At 49.6% G+C, this 17,526-nt stretch overlaps 2 protein-coding genes across 2 annotated transcripts; both read right to left on the bottom strand.

The window, feature by feature from the left end:
* Positions 1 to 10,569: 10,569 nt before the first annotated feature.
* Positions 10,570 to 11,183, bottom strand: TMEM239 (transmembrane protein 239). The gene has a single exon (XM_045810253.2). The coding sequence runs from the start codon at positions 11,147 to 11,149 to the stop codon at positions 10,691 to 10,693; it is 459 nt and encodes a 152-aa protein (XP_045666209.1). The 5' UTR covers positions 11,150 to 11,183; the 3' UTR covers positions 10,570 to 10,690.
* Positions 11,184 to 11,472: 289 nt separating this feature from the next.
* Positions 11,473 to 12,555, bottom strand: C22H20orf141 (chromosome 22 C20orf141 homolog). The gene is made up of 2 exons (XM_045810238.2): positions 12,242 to 12,555; positions 11,473 to 12,147 (listed from the first exon to the last, which is right to left on the bottom strand). The coding sequence occupies exons 1-2, from the start codon at positions 12,505 to 12,507 to the stop codon at positions 11,910 to 11,912; spliced, it is 504 nt and encodes a 167-aa protein (XP_045666194.1). The 5' UTR covers positions 12,508 to 12,555; the 3' UTR covers positions 11,473 to 11,909.
* Between the last annotated feature and the right edge of the window lie 4,971 nt (positions 12,556 to 17,526).

Here is a 17,526-nt window from a genome sequence, read left to right as displayed (position 1 = left end):
TCCATATTCCCACCATTCTACCTCTGCATTTCCCATCTCCACCCTTTCACTGTGTGGCTCCCATTGCCCACAGGGGGTTTCATCGCCTTTCCTTCAGCTTCCCAACATAGACTTGAAATCTATCAGGAGCAGAATGCAGATAAATTATTTTCTTTTCACTTGGTCATATAAGCATATTATAGTACAAGACACTTGGCTTCTGTCTTATAGATTTTATTTGTTTAGGACTGGGAAACAAGAAACTTTAAAAATAGCCACATACATGTCATTACATACATACATACATACATACATGTTTCCTGGCCTTTGTTTTTGAGATATAAAAATGATGAGAATTTTACGTTTCCCCAGTATGTAGGCACACTATTTGCTAGTTAAGCATGACAGAACTCAAACCTCAAAAACGATCCGTATTTGACCATCGAGAAATAATTTTATAATAAGACAGTCTTACATAGGGGCGCCTGGGTGGCTCGGTTGGGCGTCCGCCTTCAGCTTAGGTCATGATCCCAGAGTCCTGGAATCGAGCCCTGTGTTGGGCTCCCTGCTTGGTGGGGAGTCTGCTTCCTTCTCTCCCTCCCCCGGGCCCCGCTCATTCTCTCTCTTGCTCTCTCTCAAATAAATAAAATCTTAAAAAAAAAAAAGACAATCTTACAGAGACTCTCTCTCCTTCATGGAATCTTTTTTTTTAATATTTTATTTATTTATTTGAGAAAGACAGCCAGCGAGAGAGGGAACACAAGCAGGGGGAGTGGGAGAGGAAGAAGCAGGCTCCTATCGGAGGAGCCTGATGTGGGGCTCGATCCCAGAGCACCGGGATCATGCCCTGAGCCGAAGGCAGACGCCCAACGACTGCGCCACCCAGGTGCCCCTCCTTCATGGAATTTTGACGTGTGTTTTTTCATGGAATCTTGTTGAGTTTTTTTGAAGATTTTATTTATTTATTTAGAGAGGGAGAGCAGGGGGAGGGGCAGAGGGAGAGAGAGAATCTCAGACTCCGTGCTGAGCACAGAGCACAATATGGGACTGGATCCCGTGACCCTGAGACCATGACCCAAGTCAAAATCAAGAGTCAGATGCTCAATGGACTGTCACCCAAGAGCCCCTGGAATCTTGGTTCCAGTATCCTTTCCTTTGCCATACCAAGATTTTCCTGAAAGTAGTAAAAGATGCATGAACACTTATTTTCCAAAGAAAATAAGTCTTTCGAGAAAACAAAACAAAATCAGTGGAATTTTTTTTCAAAACATTTTCACCAAACTGGAAGTTTCCCTACAAAAGCAGATAACTTGCCTTCTGTTACATTGTCCATTTCCTTGCATAGATTGTGGTGAGTTCATTTTAGCGTTTACCTCTACCATGTACATTGGTGAAAGATGAACTCTGACCAAAAGAAAGTAGACCTATGCTTTTGAAAGAAAACCTGCTTTATTGAGATGTAACTCAAACTGCATCTATTTCAAATGTACAATTTCATAAATGTTAACACGTACACATTCATGAAACCATCACAGTCAAGATAATGAAATGTATCTTTCTTCCTCCTTGTAAACCCCTCCTTCATTCTCTCCCCACAACCTCCTCACATCTCCCTACCTCCAACACCAAGGAACCATTGATACTGATCTGCTTTCTGTTATTATGGATCAGTTTGCATTTCCCAGAATTTTACATGGAACCATTCGATAGGTACTCTTTTTTTTAACCTGGCTTCTTTCACTCAGCCTAATTAGTGGGGTAGACAGAACATCAGGGAAATTCATGTTGTTATGTGTATCAGTAGCTCGCTCTTTTTTACAGCTGAGTAGTAGCCAATTGTGTGTCTATATCAATGTTTATCCATTCACCTGTTGGACATTTGACTTTTTAGTTTTTGCCTACTGCAAATAAAGTTGCTAAATATTTATGCACAAATCTTTGTACAGACATATGTTTTCATTTCTCATACTTAGAATGAAATGGCTGGATCGTACGGTGGATGGATATTTAACTTTTAAAGAAACTGACGAACATTCATCCACAGTGGTTGTCCCATTTTATATTCAGGCTAGCAGCGTGTGAGGGATACAGTTCCCCCACATCCTCATCAACACTTGGTATTAATCTTTCTAATATTCACTATTACAATAGGTAGGTAGTGTGGTTTTACTTTGCATTTCCATAACGACTGATGAAGTCGAATATCTTTTCCTGTGCTTATTGGCGATCTATTTCTCTTCTTTGGTAAAGTTTCTTTTCAAATTGTTCCTCCTTTCCCCCGATCCCTTTTTTTTAAACTCATTATTGGGCTTTGAGAACTTTTTATCCTGGATCCAAGTCCTTTATGAAATGTATGGTTTGCCAGTACTTTTCACCTTCCGTGGCTTGTCTTTTTCTTAGCAGTGTCTTTTGAAAAACAGACAATGTAAATTTTAATCAGGCAGTTTATTTTTCTTTAATGGATTATACTTTTGGTGTCATATCTAAGAATTCTTTGCCTAACCCAAGGTCACCACCATTTTCCTGTGTTTGCTTCTACAAGGTTTATGGTTTGGGGTTTTACATTTAGGTCTGTGATATATTTTGAATTAATTTTTGTATATAGTTCAAGGTGATTGAAATTTTTTTTGCATATGAATATCCAATGATTCCAACACTATTTGTTGAAGACTATCATTTCCTCACTAAATTCTCTTTGCACCTTTGTTAAAAATCTGTTGTACATACGTGTATAGAACTATTTCTGGACTCCGTATTCTGTTCCATTGATCTATTTGTCTATCTTTATGCCAATACAAGACTCTCTTGATTGTTATAACTTTATGATAAGTCTGGAAATCAGGTAGTGTTTGTCCTCTAACTTTGTTCTTCTTTATCAAAAAGTTATTTTGGCTATTCTAGATCCTACATTTCTGTATGAGTTTTTTTAAGGTTATTTATTTACTTTAGAGAAAGACAGAGCAAGTGTGCTGGGGGAAGAGGCAGAGAGAGTCTTAAGCAGACTCTACCCTGAGCGTGGAGCCCGACTCAGGGCTAAATCCCACGACCCTGAGATCACAACCTGAGCCAAACCAAGAGTCGGACGCTTAACAGACTGTGCCACCCAGGAGCCCCTCCAGTATAAATTTTAAAATCAGCTTATTTCTACAGAAATGCTGGGATTTTTATTGTGATTGTATTGAATATATAGATTAAATTGGGAAAAGACTGACATCTTAGCATTATTGGGTCATCCATTTCATCAACAAGATACACCTCTCCATTATTTAGGTCTTCTTTAATATCTCTCAGCAACATTTTATCAGTGTATAGGTCTTTCACATCTTTTGCCAGATTTACCTCTAAGTGCTATTTTTTTAAAAATTTAAATGATGCTGCTTTTTAAATTTCTTTTTTTTAAATATTTTATTTGTCAGAGAGCGAGAGAGAGAGTACAAGCAGGGGGAGTGGCAGGTAGAGGGAGAAGCAGGCTCCCCACTGAGCAAGGAGCCCCATGTAGGACTCAATCCCGGGACCCTGGGATCACGACCTGAGTTGAAGGCAGATGCCTAACCAACTGAGCTACCCAGGCATCCTGCTTTGTAAGTTTCTATTTCTGATCATTCATTGCTAGTACAGAGAAAAACAATTGATTTTTTTGTATGGGTCTTGTATCATAATGGTGATGATGTACATATTAGTTACTTTGCTAAATTCCCTTATCAGTTCCAGTAGCTTTTTTATAGATTCCGTTGGATTCTCTACATAGACAGTCCTATTGTCTGCAAATAAAGATAGCTTCACTTCTTGCTTTCCAACCTGTATGCTTTCTATTTATATACATATTTTTAAAGATTTTATTTATTTGACAGAGAGACAGCCAGCGAGAGAGGGAACACAGCAGGGGGAGTGTAAGAGGGAGAAGAAGGCTCCCAGCAGAGGAGCCCAATGCGGGGCTCGATCCCAGGACTCCAGGATCACGCCCTGAGCCGAAGGCAGATGCTCAACGACTGAGCCACCCAGGCGCCCCTCTATTTATATTTCTTGCCTTATGGGCTGGCTAGGGCATCTACTACAATGTTCACTAGAAATGGTAAGAACAGACATATTTTTTTCCTAATCTTAAGGGGAAAGTATTCAGTTTTTTCACCAAGTGTGAGATTAGCTATTTTTCTTTTTTTTTTTTCTTTTTTAAGATTTTATTTTTAAGTAATCTCTATACCCAAAGTGGGGCTCAAACTCGCAACGCTAAGATCAAGAGTCACATGCTCCATTGACCAAGCCAGCCAGGTGCCCCTAGTTTTCATAGATGCCTTCTATACAGTTGAGGAAGTTTCCTTCTATTCCTAGGTTGTTGAGAGTTTTCTATTTTTAATCAGGAATGAATGTTGGATTTGTGAAATGCCTTTTCTGCATCTATTGAAATGATCACATAGTTTTTAGTTTGATAATATGGTGAATTACATTAATTGTTATGTGTGTGTGTGTTAATGTTAAACCACCCTTGCATTCTTGGCTTTAAAAAGGAAAGCAGTTCAGGGCGCTTGGGTGGCTCAGTCTTTTGAGCATCTGACTCTTGGCTTCGGCTCAGGTCATGATCTCAGGGTGGTGGGATGAGCCCTGTGTCAGGCTCCGTGCTCAGCAGGGAGTCTGCTTGAGTTTCTCTCCCTCTCCTTCTGCCTCTCCCCCTTCTCTAAAATATATCAATTAATCTTTGAAAAAAATAAAAAGGAAAGAGGTTGTGCAGCTGGAAAGTGATAGAGTAAAGTTGTTATTTCCTCCTCCTCTCAGAGATCACCCAAGCAAAAATGAAAATGAGAAACAGAAATGTAAATACCATATCTGATGACCAGGAGAGAGCAGAAACCCCAAACAATGAATTTGGTGGTTAGGCTGAAAAAGAGCAGTGTGGGGCACCTGGGTGGCACAGCGGTTAAGCGTCTGCCTTTGGCTCAGGGCGTGATCCTGGCGTTGTGGGATCGAGCCCCACATCAGGCTCCTCTGCTATGAGCCTGCTTCTTCCTCTCCCACTCCCCCTGCTTGTGTTCCCTCTCTCAATGGCTGTGTATCTCTGTCGAATAAATAAATAACATCTTTTTTAAAAAAAGCAGTGGAATCACTGCTTGGTACAAATCACTTTGAAAATTATTAGGCAGCATTTGCTAAAGTTAAACATTTACATACTCTATGATCCAACAATTTCACTTCAAAAGAAGTGAGTGCATCTGTCTACAAAAGGACGTGTCCAAGGATATTCATATAAGTTTTATTCCTAGTAGCCAAAACTTAGAAGCAAGCCAAATGTCCTTCAACAAGAGAGTAGATAAATAAATTGTTGTTTCCCTTACAGTGGGATAGAAGAGAGCAAACTACTGAGAGATGCAACAACAGGGATGAATCTCATGTAACCTTGGAAGAATCCAGACACTAGAGTACATTTCGTATGACTTTGTTCTATATGGTTTCAAGAATAGACTAATCTGTTGTGATAGTTGTGATAGAAGTCATAATACAGGTTACCTGTGGGGGGGGGAGGTATTGATTGGGAAAGGACATAATGGAACTTTCTGGGATGATGGAAAAGTTCTATTATCTTGCTCTGGGTGGTAGTTACGTGGACACACATACAAGTATGTAAAAATTCATTGAGCTGTACCTTCAAGCTTTGTGCATTTTACTTGCACGTGAAATGTGTGTGTGACTTATACATCAGTTAAAAAGGAACCAGGATGGGGTTTTTTAGGAAGAGTTCAATATTAAGACACCTAAAAATGTAATTCACCATATAAACAGAATAGAGGAAAATTACCAAGTTGTCCTTGTAGTAGATGCAGAAAAAACAAAACAGAACAATTTCATCATTCGATATCCATTCGCAATCAAAACTATTAGCAAATCAGGAATGGAAAGGAGTTTCCTTAACTGGATAAAGGTGACCAAAATTCTACAGTAATCTACATAATTCTTAATGGTAGCACCTTAGAAGAAGTTCTTTTTAAATCAAGATCAAGTAAAGGTGCCTATGAATAGCAAGTCCATATGCCATCGTCTGGGAACCCCAGCTTACACAGTTAGATGAGGACTGCCGAGGGAGAGGCCTGATAACATACTGATAACATCTGGCTTTTAGATGGATGTGGTATCCTTCAATTTAGAGGACTTTATGACTTTCAAATATGTTACAAGTATTTTGCAAGTATGCAGTATCACATATCAATTTGAAATATTGCAGGTTTTTTGTTAGACATTTAAAGAGACAGGCCAGAAAATATGGTAGAAGCAACAAGATCTTAAATCAAGTTCTTTTATTTTTAAGATGGAAAATATTCGAAAGGTAAGGAAGCAGTATAAAGGGAGCAAGACCCAGATTACAGATGTTTGCTCAGCAGGAAAAAAAAAACCTGTTTAAATTTGTTGCATCCAAACCCTGACAAAAACTCACAAAGGACAGTTCTTTCCCCTAGGAGGAATGGAATCATAGACTAGGGGTGAGCCGAGAGTCCCGTGACACAGTGAAACCGGCTAGATTGGACCCTTCTCCAGGATTCTCGTGAACTCTGCCCTTGACGCCTCTGGGTGTCTGGCTGGCGGACCCAGGCTGGAGATTTGGGGAAGGGGGTGAGGAGTCAAAGAAGCCCCTACAGTGACGGCAGTGGGCCGAAGATGCCCCTCTCTGGCGCCAGGATCCACCCTCGCCCACAGTGCTAGTGTACCGGTTTGTGAGAGACCTCTCCCTTCACTTCCTCCCCACACCCCGACCAAACCCGATTCTTCACTGCCAGGGCGGGAGATCTCCGCTAGGGGGCGCGCCTTGCATCGTCGGTCGCCGGCTCCGCCAGTTGCGATTCCGCGGGGTGCCGACTTTCCGGGGATGGCTAGCAGCTTCCTTTTGTGGGCGCCCACAGCCCTCTGATCTCCGGGTTGTCTTAGCATTTCCTTTTCAACCTCAGGCCCTTGACCGCCCCGCTCTGCCCTCACGGTCAACGCGCCCGGTTCGACGCCCTCCAGCCGTCGCCCTGGCCCCTCTCCCGCGCACCTGAGCGAATTGCGCAGTGCCCCACACCTGGCTCCTGCTCCCAGAGTGACCTCCCCGAGCCGCGCAGGCCACCTCCCCCTCCCTGCAGAAGCGGGTCTCCACCCTTCCCCTCTGTGGCCTCTCGGTGAGGACAGCCGCTCCCCACACCGCAGAGCCGGGACACACTTTCCCCGGCACACGGCACACGAGAGTCTGAGAGAGCGCGCCCCTCTCGGCTTCCCGCAGCTGGCGCTTAGAGGAGCCTCCGGCGCCGTACACCTCCTCCTTCCAGGGACCCCTCAACCTTCCCCAGGGTGGCCACTGACTACTGTCTCAAGTGGTGGCCCCCGCCCCCTGAGCCCCCTCGACGCCGCCCTCTCGGACCCTCGGTCCCAACCGCTCCTACTCCGTGCTTTCTGTACGTGGGGCGAAGAGTCTTACCCGACGCTCCTGCTCCTAGGCGCCCCCCAGCATATGTGGATGCCCTGTGGCTCCCTCTCCGCTCTCTCAGATGCCACGGCCCTCGCGGCTGACGCCTCCTCTGCTCCCGTCCCTCCTGCCGCGCCTGATCTTTCTGGCCAGGCCACGGGGGTGACTGGTCGCCCACCCCACCCCAACAGAGCAGGCTGCGGGCTGCGGTGCGGAAGGCCGGGCAAAGACACCCACCCAACCCTCCAGGTCACTCAGGCCAACGGGGTGGGGCGGCTCTCCTTTCTAGGCCCAAACGCGAAAGGCTTAGCCTTTCTTGCTGCTAGCCTGTTCATTTGCCCCAGGCTTGCATTGTTAAGCCTTTTAACTCTAAGCGGGTGACTTTATCTACATTTAAAGGAATTTCAGGAATTATGTTCATGATACCAACATCCCTCACTTCCCTTTTATCTGTCTGTATACTCTCCTCCCCAGTGCCTGCCCCTAGCGTTGGTCGTTCCATTCTGTTTATCTTTTCTTTTCGTGTTCTTGGAAAAAACAAAAAAAGAAGTTTTGCTAGAATACATTTAAAATTGTGTAAAAGGAATTGTATTGTTTCTCATTCAAGTTTCTTTTCTCTCGGTGCTAGGATTTTGAGATCAATAGTATAGCTTCCTCTCCTAACTGCTGTGCCCAGCCACGTCATTTCACCCTTCCCGTCTCCTGCCGCCACCAAGAGCACAACCTTCCCTCTCAAACACATCCCCTTATGCAGTGCTTCTCAAACGTGTGTGGGCATGCGTTCCACCTGGGATCTTGTTAAAATGCAGGCTCCGATTCCACAGGCCTGGGGTGGGGCCTGAGAGACTGCATTTCTAGCCAGCTCCCAGGTGATACCTATACTTCTGGCCCTGCTGGGACCACTCCGAGGAGCCAGACCCTTACTGGCCTCTGTGAGACTTCATGTTGGATTGCTGGGTCACAGGGTATGGGTTGACCTAATCTGATAAACATTGGCCATCAGCCCTGCAGTCCGGCTGTACCACCTTATCCTCTACCAGCAGACACAGGAGGGTGGAGGGTGTATATTCGTGTGGGGTAGGGAAGGCGGCCTTCTCCTTGCTTCTGCCCATACCCTTCCTGCCCCTGTCCCCACAGTGTGTCTGGTCTGGGCCAAAACCTCCTCTCTCCCTCATCAGAATGGCCCCGGGGCTCTGAAGTGATATCCCTGGCCAGCAATGGCCAGCCAAGCCAGTGAGAGATCCAAGACTGACATCCTGGCTCCGTCCCTGACAGGGGCTCTTAAGAACGGGCATTGAGAAGTCCCAGGGTCTTCCCTGTGGTTATATTTCCTCCGTCGAGTTTGCTCGAGCAGCCCACTAAGGTGAACCAGGATTCAAACACACTGGCTTTGCCACTGGCAAACGGCGATCCTGAGCCTGATTCCTCATCTCTAAAATGGGGTAGCATAGCTACAGCTTGTGGCGTGAGGAGTCAGTCCAGGAATTTTGCCCACAGGCCACGAGCCCCTCAGGGGCCCTAAAACAGGTGTTTTTGCCTTGGTTTTACCCTTGGAGAACATGAAGTTCAAGAAGGTTTAGCAATTTCCAGCAAGGCCATGGAGCTAGAAAGTAACAGTGCTGGGATTCAAACCCATCCTCAGCCAACAGCCCAGAGCCCGTGCTAACCAGGAGGCTTCACCACCCCCATGTCCTGCCTTGTCCTTACCACCAGGCCACATTTGAGGGAGAACCCCAAGGAAACGGGAAGGAAAGACAGTGCCTGAGGTTTGGGGCACTGACGCTGAAGACCTCTGACCAGTGGCCCACGTGGTTATGAAACTCCACAGCAAATGGGTTTTAGCAAAAATAAACTTAGGTTCTAGGGGCCGGTTCCCATGGCCTGTATGTTGAGGCGGCAAGAGAGAGGAACTTTAGTTCTAGGGCTTTAGGAGCAGAAGTTTTAGGGTTAGCTATCCAGTGGGGTCACGACTGGAAGACAGGAAGGGTCAGGAACTGGGTGGGAGTCCGGGGGGTGGGTCTGAGCTGTGGGTAGAGCTATCTACCATGGGCCTTACTTGGTAATAACAGGTCACTGTTGTTTGGAGAGTTAGCTGCTGTGTGAAGGGCCAGGATGCTGGGCATGAAGGGATTCCACCTTCCAGACCTTTCTGGAGCTGTGAGCAGCAGTCGGGACAGCTTTGGAAACCCACGGGCTCTGCTTTCTCCACTCACACAGCTGTCCAGGCGTCTCCTGGCGCCAGGCCGCAGCCCCAAGCATTTCACAATCAGGAGAGTTCAACATGTGCACGTTTCAAGATTTCATGTCACACGACCTTTTACATTTCGTCCACACCCATCCACCCCTGTTTACCATCAGAGGGCCAAAACTGTATGCATGACAGAGCATTTCTCTGACGGCCTAGGGAAGCTTCCTGCTCTTTCAACCAACCACCTTCAGGGTCAAAAGACCCTTTGAGCCCAAAGATTTTTCTCAGACTTCAATATAATATCTTACAGTTTTCCGGTCTTTACCTCACACATAGGTAGTATTGCCTTTGACTCGCAACAACCCCATGACAGGGGGTTCAAAAGAATTAATTGGCCATGGCCACACATTGTATAAGTGGGGAAATGGGACTTCTTGTTCATTCTTCCATCACAGACTTTAGGAATCTTAAAGTAGGTCTCCTCTGGGATCCTCACTACCCTAGCTGGCCCCCTTCCCAGACTTGGGGATGCTCACTGAGTCAGAAGGCAGGGAGTCTAGGGAGTCCGGGATGCCTGGGCAGAAAGGAGTGGGAGGTGAGTTGGTTGAGGTCTCATGGGGCTTCTGGCCAGCCCTCTCTCAGCTAGGTTCCTGTCAGTGGGCCCTTTCCAGAGCCTGGGGAAAGTGGGGGTTAGTGGAGGGAATGGCCAGTCCAGGGCTACCGAGCTAGAAGTTCTCAATGAGTCCGCAGCTGACACAGCTGAGCAGCTGCGAGAAAAAGGGAGCCCTAGTGGTGTCACTACACCCTGGTGGGAACTCTCGGTGGCTTGGCCAAGCGCTGCCCCGGCTCACCCTTCTGCCCTGCCCCTTCTTCTCAAAGCCCCTGATGCCCCGAGCCAAATACCTGTAGCATCGGCTTGAGGGGGTGGCCAGAGTTCAGGCCAGTCTACCTGGGCAGCTCTGGCCACATCACCCCTGGCCCGAGCAGTGCTGGGGACGGGGGTTCTGGGGCCTGCTGAAGCCACTGCCCTCCCCCTCCCCGGGGCCTCAGGACCTAGGCCAGGGCTCAACAGACACAGGCAGCGGGATGGGGTTGCCCTTCTATTGCTCCAAGTCCTGGGTGTAGTCTGGGTGCGACATGGAAGTGAGGAGGCCCACGAGGCTCAGCAACGTGGAGAAAAGCAGCAGGAAAGAGGCGGTGAAGAGCAGGGCAGGGAGGGCGCTGAGCACCAGCAGCAGGACAGCGGGCAGCAGGTGGCGCCACGCTGCGGCCACGACAGGCCACAGGGAGCTCAGTAGGTAGGAGCCGGTGGTGAAGAGCGCGTGGCACAGCATCAGCGCCAGCAGCAGGTAGAAGACCCCCTCCAGCCCCCACAGCACACGCTGGAGGGGCTGCCGCCAGCCTGACGTGGCCCACCACTGGGCCCAGCTCCGAGGCACGTGGCACATGCACCAGCGCACCCAGTCCTGCCGCGTGATCCAGGCCGACCAGGGCACGGCCCGTTGCGGCCCCTCGCCGGCCCCGATGGCATCTGTGTCCACTTGCGGCTGCTGCGTCATGGCTGGTGCACCTGGGGAGAGGGCCGGGCCAGCTGCAGGAGCAGCCCTGGAGACGCCTGGGACCTCCGGGCAGGTGGGGGTGCAGGGGTCAGGAGGGTACCAGCGTGGGGGGGGGGCTGTAAGCTGAGGCTTGGGTCTTACCTCTGGGCAGAGCCACCTAAGTCATGTTGCTTCCTGCAGCACCCAGGATGGCCTAGCAGCCAGAGCGCAGCCCCCTCTCTCCCTTACCCCCCCCCGCCCTCCCCCGAGGATCCCCATTGTGACGCGGGTGGGGGTGGGGTCCAGCCAAGAGAGGAGTCACTGCTGGATGTGAAGCTCACCTGAATCCCTCTCCACGGACCCTCCAGGCTGGCAGCGGTGTCTGGTGAGTCCACAGATGCAGATTCTCGGGCTTTCTTATGGGAAGCCCTTTCTGTATCCCTGTTCCTCCCCTGCTAACTGATCTCCAGTCCCGTTCTGCTCCCCTGTAAGTCCTTCTGGACACTCATTCTCTAGAAACACAGAGGAGGCCAGAATGGCCACCCCCAACTCACAAGCTCAGAGGTGACTGCCACATCCTGCCCTGGGCTCCCTGTCCCTTAGCTCGCCTTCTATTGCTGTCTTAGACTCAGACCCTGGTATCTGCTGCCCATATTGGGGGGCCAAATGTCCTCTGCAGTTCAGGCTGGAGATAAAGGGGAACCCTACTGCCTGCTCAACCCAGGATGGAGGAAAAGGCGATCTGGGGAAGCAGCACGGCCAGTGTATTTCTGGAGGGCACTCAGGCCCAAGGATGGAGGCAAAAAGCTAGGCCAAGCAGGGCCAAGGGCACGCCGCGGGCTCCCAGCAGCAGCCCCAGGCCCAGGAGCAGCAGTAGCAGGGCCTCCTGGGGGCTGAGTCGTCCCGTGACTGCCACTGTAGGCAGGAGTACAGCCCCCTGCTGTCTGGGACCCTCACCGGCCCCCTGACTCTGGCCTCCCGTGAGAAGTGTGTGCTGTGGCTGGCGGAGGCCTGCGGGCCTGTGGAGAGAGAGGGTGGCAGCTGGGCTTCGGGCAGTTGACCGCTTGCTCGCCTGCCTGCACCTGCCTGCCTGCCAGCCTGCTGCACACTTACCAGTGGAGCAGGTCGAAGGCCAGGAAGCTGACCAGTAGCAACAGCAGCAGCGAGGCTGGGCCGGCCGTGGAAAAGACTGTGCGGATTGTCAGCCCCAGTGCCCCCAGCCCAAGGACACCATCCCAGAGCTGGGTGGCGCTAGAGCTCCAGGGGGACATACATGGACTCACTGGACTACGGGACCCCTCCCCAGCACCCAGGCCTCTGGGAGGGACTGGGATAGGATAAGCAAGGGCTTTGGGCCTGGGTAAGCAGAGCTGGGTCATGGAGGGAGGTGGAGGTGACAGGAAGGACTAGTGTTGGGAGGGAGTGGGGGTGGGTGGGTGTGTGGGAGGGGGCGAGGCCCTGGCAGACACTCAAGAGTGAGCTCCGTGGGAATCTCCCCCTCCCCACACACCCACCCGCCACACCCTCCTCACCCCCCCCCCCTTCAGTCAGCCGTTCTGGGACTGGGCAGTTGGGGCATTGTGACCTATTGCCAGGAGGGGCCTGGGGTACAGAGGGGGCTGCTGCTGGTTTTGGCTGCCTAAGCAGCTGGTGACTTAGGTGGGGCTTAGCCAGAAGGAAGTCAGTGACTTCTGAGAACTAAGACTCATCCTCTTGCCTTGGCGGATTCTCTGCCCCAGGACCCCCCATGAGGATCTGAGTTACCAGGGAGGCATTCTAACCCCATCATCACATGGGCAGCTGAGCAAGAGAGGAAGGGCTGGTTTCTTTCTCCTGCAGGTTCCCAGAGCTGTGTGTCCAGGGGCAATCATTCAGTCTTCCTGTCGGCAGCTCACCCTCCCCTGAGAGCTAGGAGATGCCTGTGGGCCCTTCTGGGGGAATTTTCAGGACTGCAGCCCCGAAATACAGAGACAGGCTCTGCCAGGAAGCACCCTGAGACTTTCTGGGGCTGGGCTCCCACAGGACTGCTACAGGGTGGGGCAGGAGGGGGCTGTTTCTAAGCCCCGTGGTCTGTGGGAAGTGTTCCAGATCCTGGGATTCCAGAAATGGCATAGATCATGTAAGAGGGCCACAACATAGTAATCCCCAAACTGGAGGTTAAAGTGACCCTCTGAGAATCAAAGTAAGGCAGATGAACGTATAAGGAGGGGTTGATCATCCGAAAAGGAAACCTAGCCCCGTGATAACCGGTAAGTGGGTGGTAGCTACAGAGGTTCCAACACATCTTAGATGAGGGATTTGAGAGGCAAGAGTGGAAGTGGATCATAACTAAGGACAGGAGCCTTGTTCACGTTATCATACTTTGAGGGGAAAATGATGGGACTGGGGAAAGGAGACAGTGGCCATACAGCACTTAGGAGAGGAGACAGCAAGAATCCGGCAGCATATCTGCCTCCAGTAGGTCCTGTCCCAAGACTCAAGCCTGGTGGACTTGACATCATTGGCATAGAGCCAATGGCCCTGGCCCTTGGGCCCATTCATGAATAGCTTTTGCTCTGGCTCTTCCCAGAGTAATAAAGCAATGCCCGCAGAATTCTGAGGGAAAATGATTTCCAACCTAAAAATGTAGATCTGTCCAAAAACTTCTCAAAAATTTGACCTCGCAAACACTCTTTCCTAGAAAGCTACTGGAGGATGTGCTTCGGCAAAACAAGGCATTAAACTAAGAGGACAATGTGGGAGTTGAGAAATGAGGCTAAACACAGCAAAGCGATGATGAGAAAGGCTCAGGATGTCAGCTGTGCTTCCAAGTGAAGAAAGCGAACAACCCAACTGGAATCAAAAGCAAGATGCTCCATGAGGGATGTCTCCAGAAGTGAATGAGATTGATTATCTGCAGTTTTTATTTTCAAAATAAATGTTCAGTTCTGTTGGTCACTTTGGGATTAAATTAAGAATTGATGCCTAGAAAAACCAAGCAAATGATAAAACAAAGTAACTGCTAACTCCAGGGAACACAAAAAGTTGGACAATAATATTTACATGGTCATAATATAAGCACTGAGTATTGACTCCAGTGACTTAGCTCTTCAGGAGAATGGAAGGAGTTTGCTTGTGTACTTGAAGAGATGGGGGGGGGGGGATGGTAGGCAGGCAAAATCCTTAATTCCATAGCAGGAACTCTACAGATAACATTTAGACGTAGAAAAATTAAGAAATAGCAACAGAAGTATAAATACAAAGAGAAATAACAGAATTAAAAGTGGTTGATCTGGGAATGGAGAAGCATAGAAAAGAGTCTTCTATTGCAAGCTTAAATGTGATTTACCTTTAAAAGTGTATTCTGTAGAATTTCGGCTAAATGGTTTAGTTAAAGAAAAGAAAATTAATATAGGGTCATATTATAGAGATGAGGAATATACCCTCCCAGGATGAATGAAATACCAATTTCCAAATGTTATGTAGATGTGCTCTCGTAGCTTGAGAGAAAATTTCCAGTGACACCATCAAACACCATCACACTTGAAAGTTGTGAATCACATGCATTTTAGCTGGGGGTGCTCTAAACCTCCACCTAGCGCGGCAGCCTTTAATGTGCACGTGAATCTCCTGGGGTTGAATCCTCTGGAGATCTTGTTAAAATGTAGATTCTGATTCAGTAGGTCTGGGGTGGGATTCTGCATTTCTAGCAAGCGCCCAGGGGATGCTGGTGCTCTAGGTCCTGGGCTCTCAAAGACCTTGATGTATAAGAGAGAGAGATAGCTGCGGCAGGTGGTGGGCAGAGGGCGTGTAGCCCTTGCATGGACGTGCCATGGGAGGGAGTCCCCATCCATGTCCACCTGCGTCATAGGGAGAACACCTAGTGCAGAGGGAGTTCTGCCCCAGCACCAGAAGATTAAGAGGCCCAGGCAGGCAGTAGATTCCACTACTTCTCTCTTGGTGCAGCCAGACACATTAGCCTCCTTTCTTTTCTTGATACTGTTTTATTCCATTCATGTATGTGGGAATAAGAGGACTGTCCGAAGCTGTTTTCCCACCTTTAATTCATCTGATTAGCTTCAGGGCCCCCAGGAAACCTCGTATGATCTCACTTCATCACCACCAAAACCCTGGGGCTAAGCTATTGTTGTCCCCATTTTACAGACAAGGAAACGGAGGCTCAGAGAGCAAATGACTGTCCCAGGATACCCGCACAAAACAAACAGCAGAAGCGGGTGTGAAATTGAGCCTACGTGGTGCTGAAGTCAGCTCTCCTCTCCACCCCTAGCCACCCGACCACCCCAGAGCCCTGGCAGGAGAGTCCCCGGCCATCCCTTAAACCCCAATCCCTTTTGGGCAGCTGTTTCCACCCAGTCCAGCTCAGTCCTGCTCACTTGTGCTTTGCACCATGTCCTCGCCTTCGCGAGGCCACGGCAAATTCTCCACCAGGCTCCTGGGGCTAGAGATCTGAGCTGCCACCTTCCTGGCTTGGTGCCTTTGCAGCCCGGGTAACCAAGTGGCAAGGACCAAAGAGGGCAGCTGAGCTGGGAGCTGGGACATCCCTGAGGGGATGAGGAAGTAATGGAGGGGCATGAGGAGGTTCTGAGGGGCTTAGGGGGCATGGAGGGCCACAAAAGGGCCCTAAAGGTGTTAATAGGGCATCGAGGCAAGGGGTAAGAGAGGTGAGAAGAAGGGTGCGGGGGCACAGGGGACACAAGAGGTACCAGCATCCCACAGGTCTGAGCCCCTACGGGATTGGCCCCGAGTGGCCAGCATGCCACATCTCGCCAGTCCCCTGGGGGCAGGTCTCCCAGTTCACGGCCTGGTACCTCTTCTCCCACAGAACTTCGTGCTGTTGGCAAGAGTCAACTTCCCTCAGCCTTGCTTGGTCCTCTCTAACCTTGGATACACACAATTTTTTTCCCCCAAAGATTTATTTATTTATTTATTTATTTATTTATTTATTTATTTATTTATTTAAGAGAGAGAGAGAGCGAGCAAGCACAAGTGGGAGGAGGGGCAGAGGGAAAGAATCTCAAACAGACTCCCCAATGAGCGCAGAGCCTGACCTGGGGCTTGATCTCAGGACGCATGAGATCATGACCTGAGTGGAAATCAAGAGTCGGATGCTTAGCCAACTGAGCCACCCAGGCGCCCCTACAAAGATGCTTTTTGAGCATGGACAAGAGACCAGGTGCTGTTCTAGGCCCCAAGCTGTGAACATTTGGGTACAAAAAGCTCTTCTGGAGTGTTGTATACCATTGCTGGGGGCAGGGGCCCAGACAGTGAACACATAAACCAAACAAGATAATCTCAAACAGTGCTGAGTGTCTTGAAGATAAGATAATAAAACAGGGTGAGAGGACAGAGCATGTTCAGAGGATGGGGCTTACTTTCATCAGAATGGTCAGTGAAGACTTTTGGAAACAGGTGACACTGAAAAGCAATCCGTAAGACAAAAATGCAACCTTGGTGAACCAGTGCAAAGGCCCTGGGGCTGGATGGGTGTTGGTGCATTGGAGGCATGCTAAAATGCCACTGTGGCTGGAGGCATATGAGCCAGGGGAAGAGCCAGGGTGATGAGGCAGGAAACGTGTGGGTGGGCAAGAACTTCCTCATGAAGGGCCTCACAGATGAGCCCCCAGGGACTTAAGACCTGATTTAGCTGCTGTGGGTGGGAGCCTCAGGAGGCCGAGATGTCCTAGGCCGGTGCCCCCTCCACCCCCCTCACACCTACTTGTCAAACTTGGGTGAGGTTGGGACCAGAGACAGAATAGTGGCCAGACTGGGCTTTGGAGGAAGGGAAGCAGCCCTCAGGACCTGTTCAGACCTACTTCCAGCTCTATGGGAGACTGTCCTGACCTCCCCCCGCCCAAGCCTCAGTGTACAGTACTGTCTTTCTGCCCCTGACCTGGCCAGCCCCTCGCTTCCCGAACCCTTGGCTTTGGCTCTCCTTGCATAAGTTCTTTTCTAATCCCCCCTCCGGTGCCTGGGACCTAGCAGTGCTATCCAGGTAGGGCGCTCCCAGGCAGAAGTGGGACCGGGTGGGCCTTCTCCCGGTAACTCTTTTCGGGGGCTCTCCATCCAGAGTGCGTGGGCTGGGCCTCGAGGTGCTCCAGGACTGGCGTGTGTGAGGTCGCTCCTGCTGGTGGCGGGACCTAGTTCCAGGGGTACGGAGAGGGGTTTCTTTCGAGAGATCATGTGAGATCGGGCCGTCAGAATGGTGATCTGGGGTGATTCAAATTGTTTATATAGATAGAGACCCTGCAAACAACAATTGCTCAGGGCGGCATACACTCCAGAGGCTTCCTGGACACGTCTGGGCATCGCTTCTCAATTGGGTATGGCAGTGTCTCCCCGGCGGGCTCCTTGCGAGGACAAAGCACCGGCCAGAGGCGCACAGTGGAGGTATTTCCTTC

The sequence above is a fragment of the Ursus americanus genome, chromosome 22 (genome assembly GCF_024610735.1).
Source record: "Ursus americanus isolate L20-20 chromosome 22, mUrsAme1.1.p, whole genome shotgun sequence".
In the NCBI taxonomy this organism is placed as follows: Eukaryota; Metazoa; Chordata; class Mammalia; order Carnivora; family Ursidae; genus Ursus; species Ursus americanus.
The sequence above is the reverse complement of the archived record's forward strand: the minus strand, read 5'-3'. Positions and strand labels throughout refer to the sequence as shown.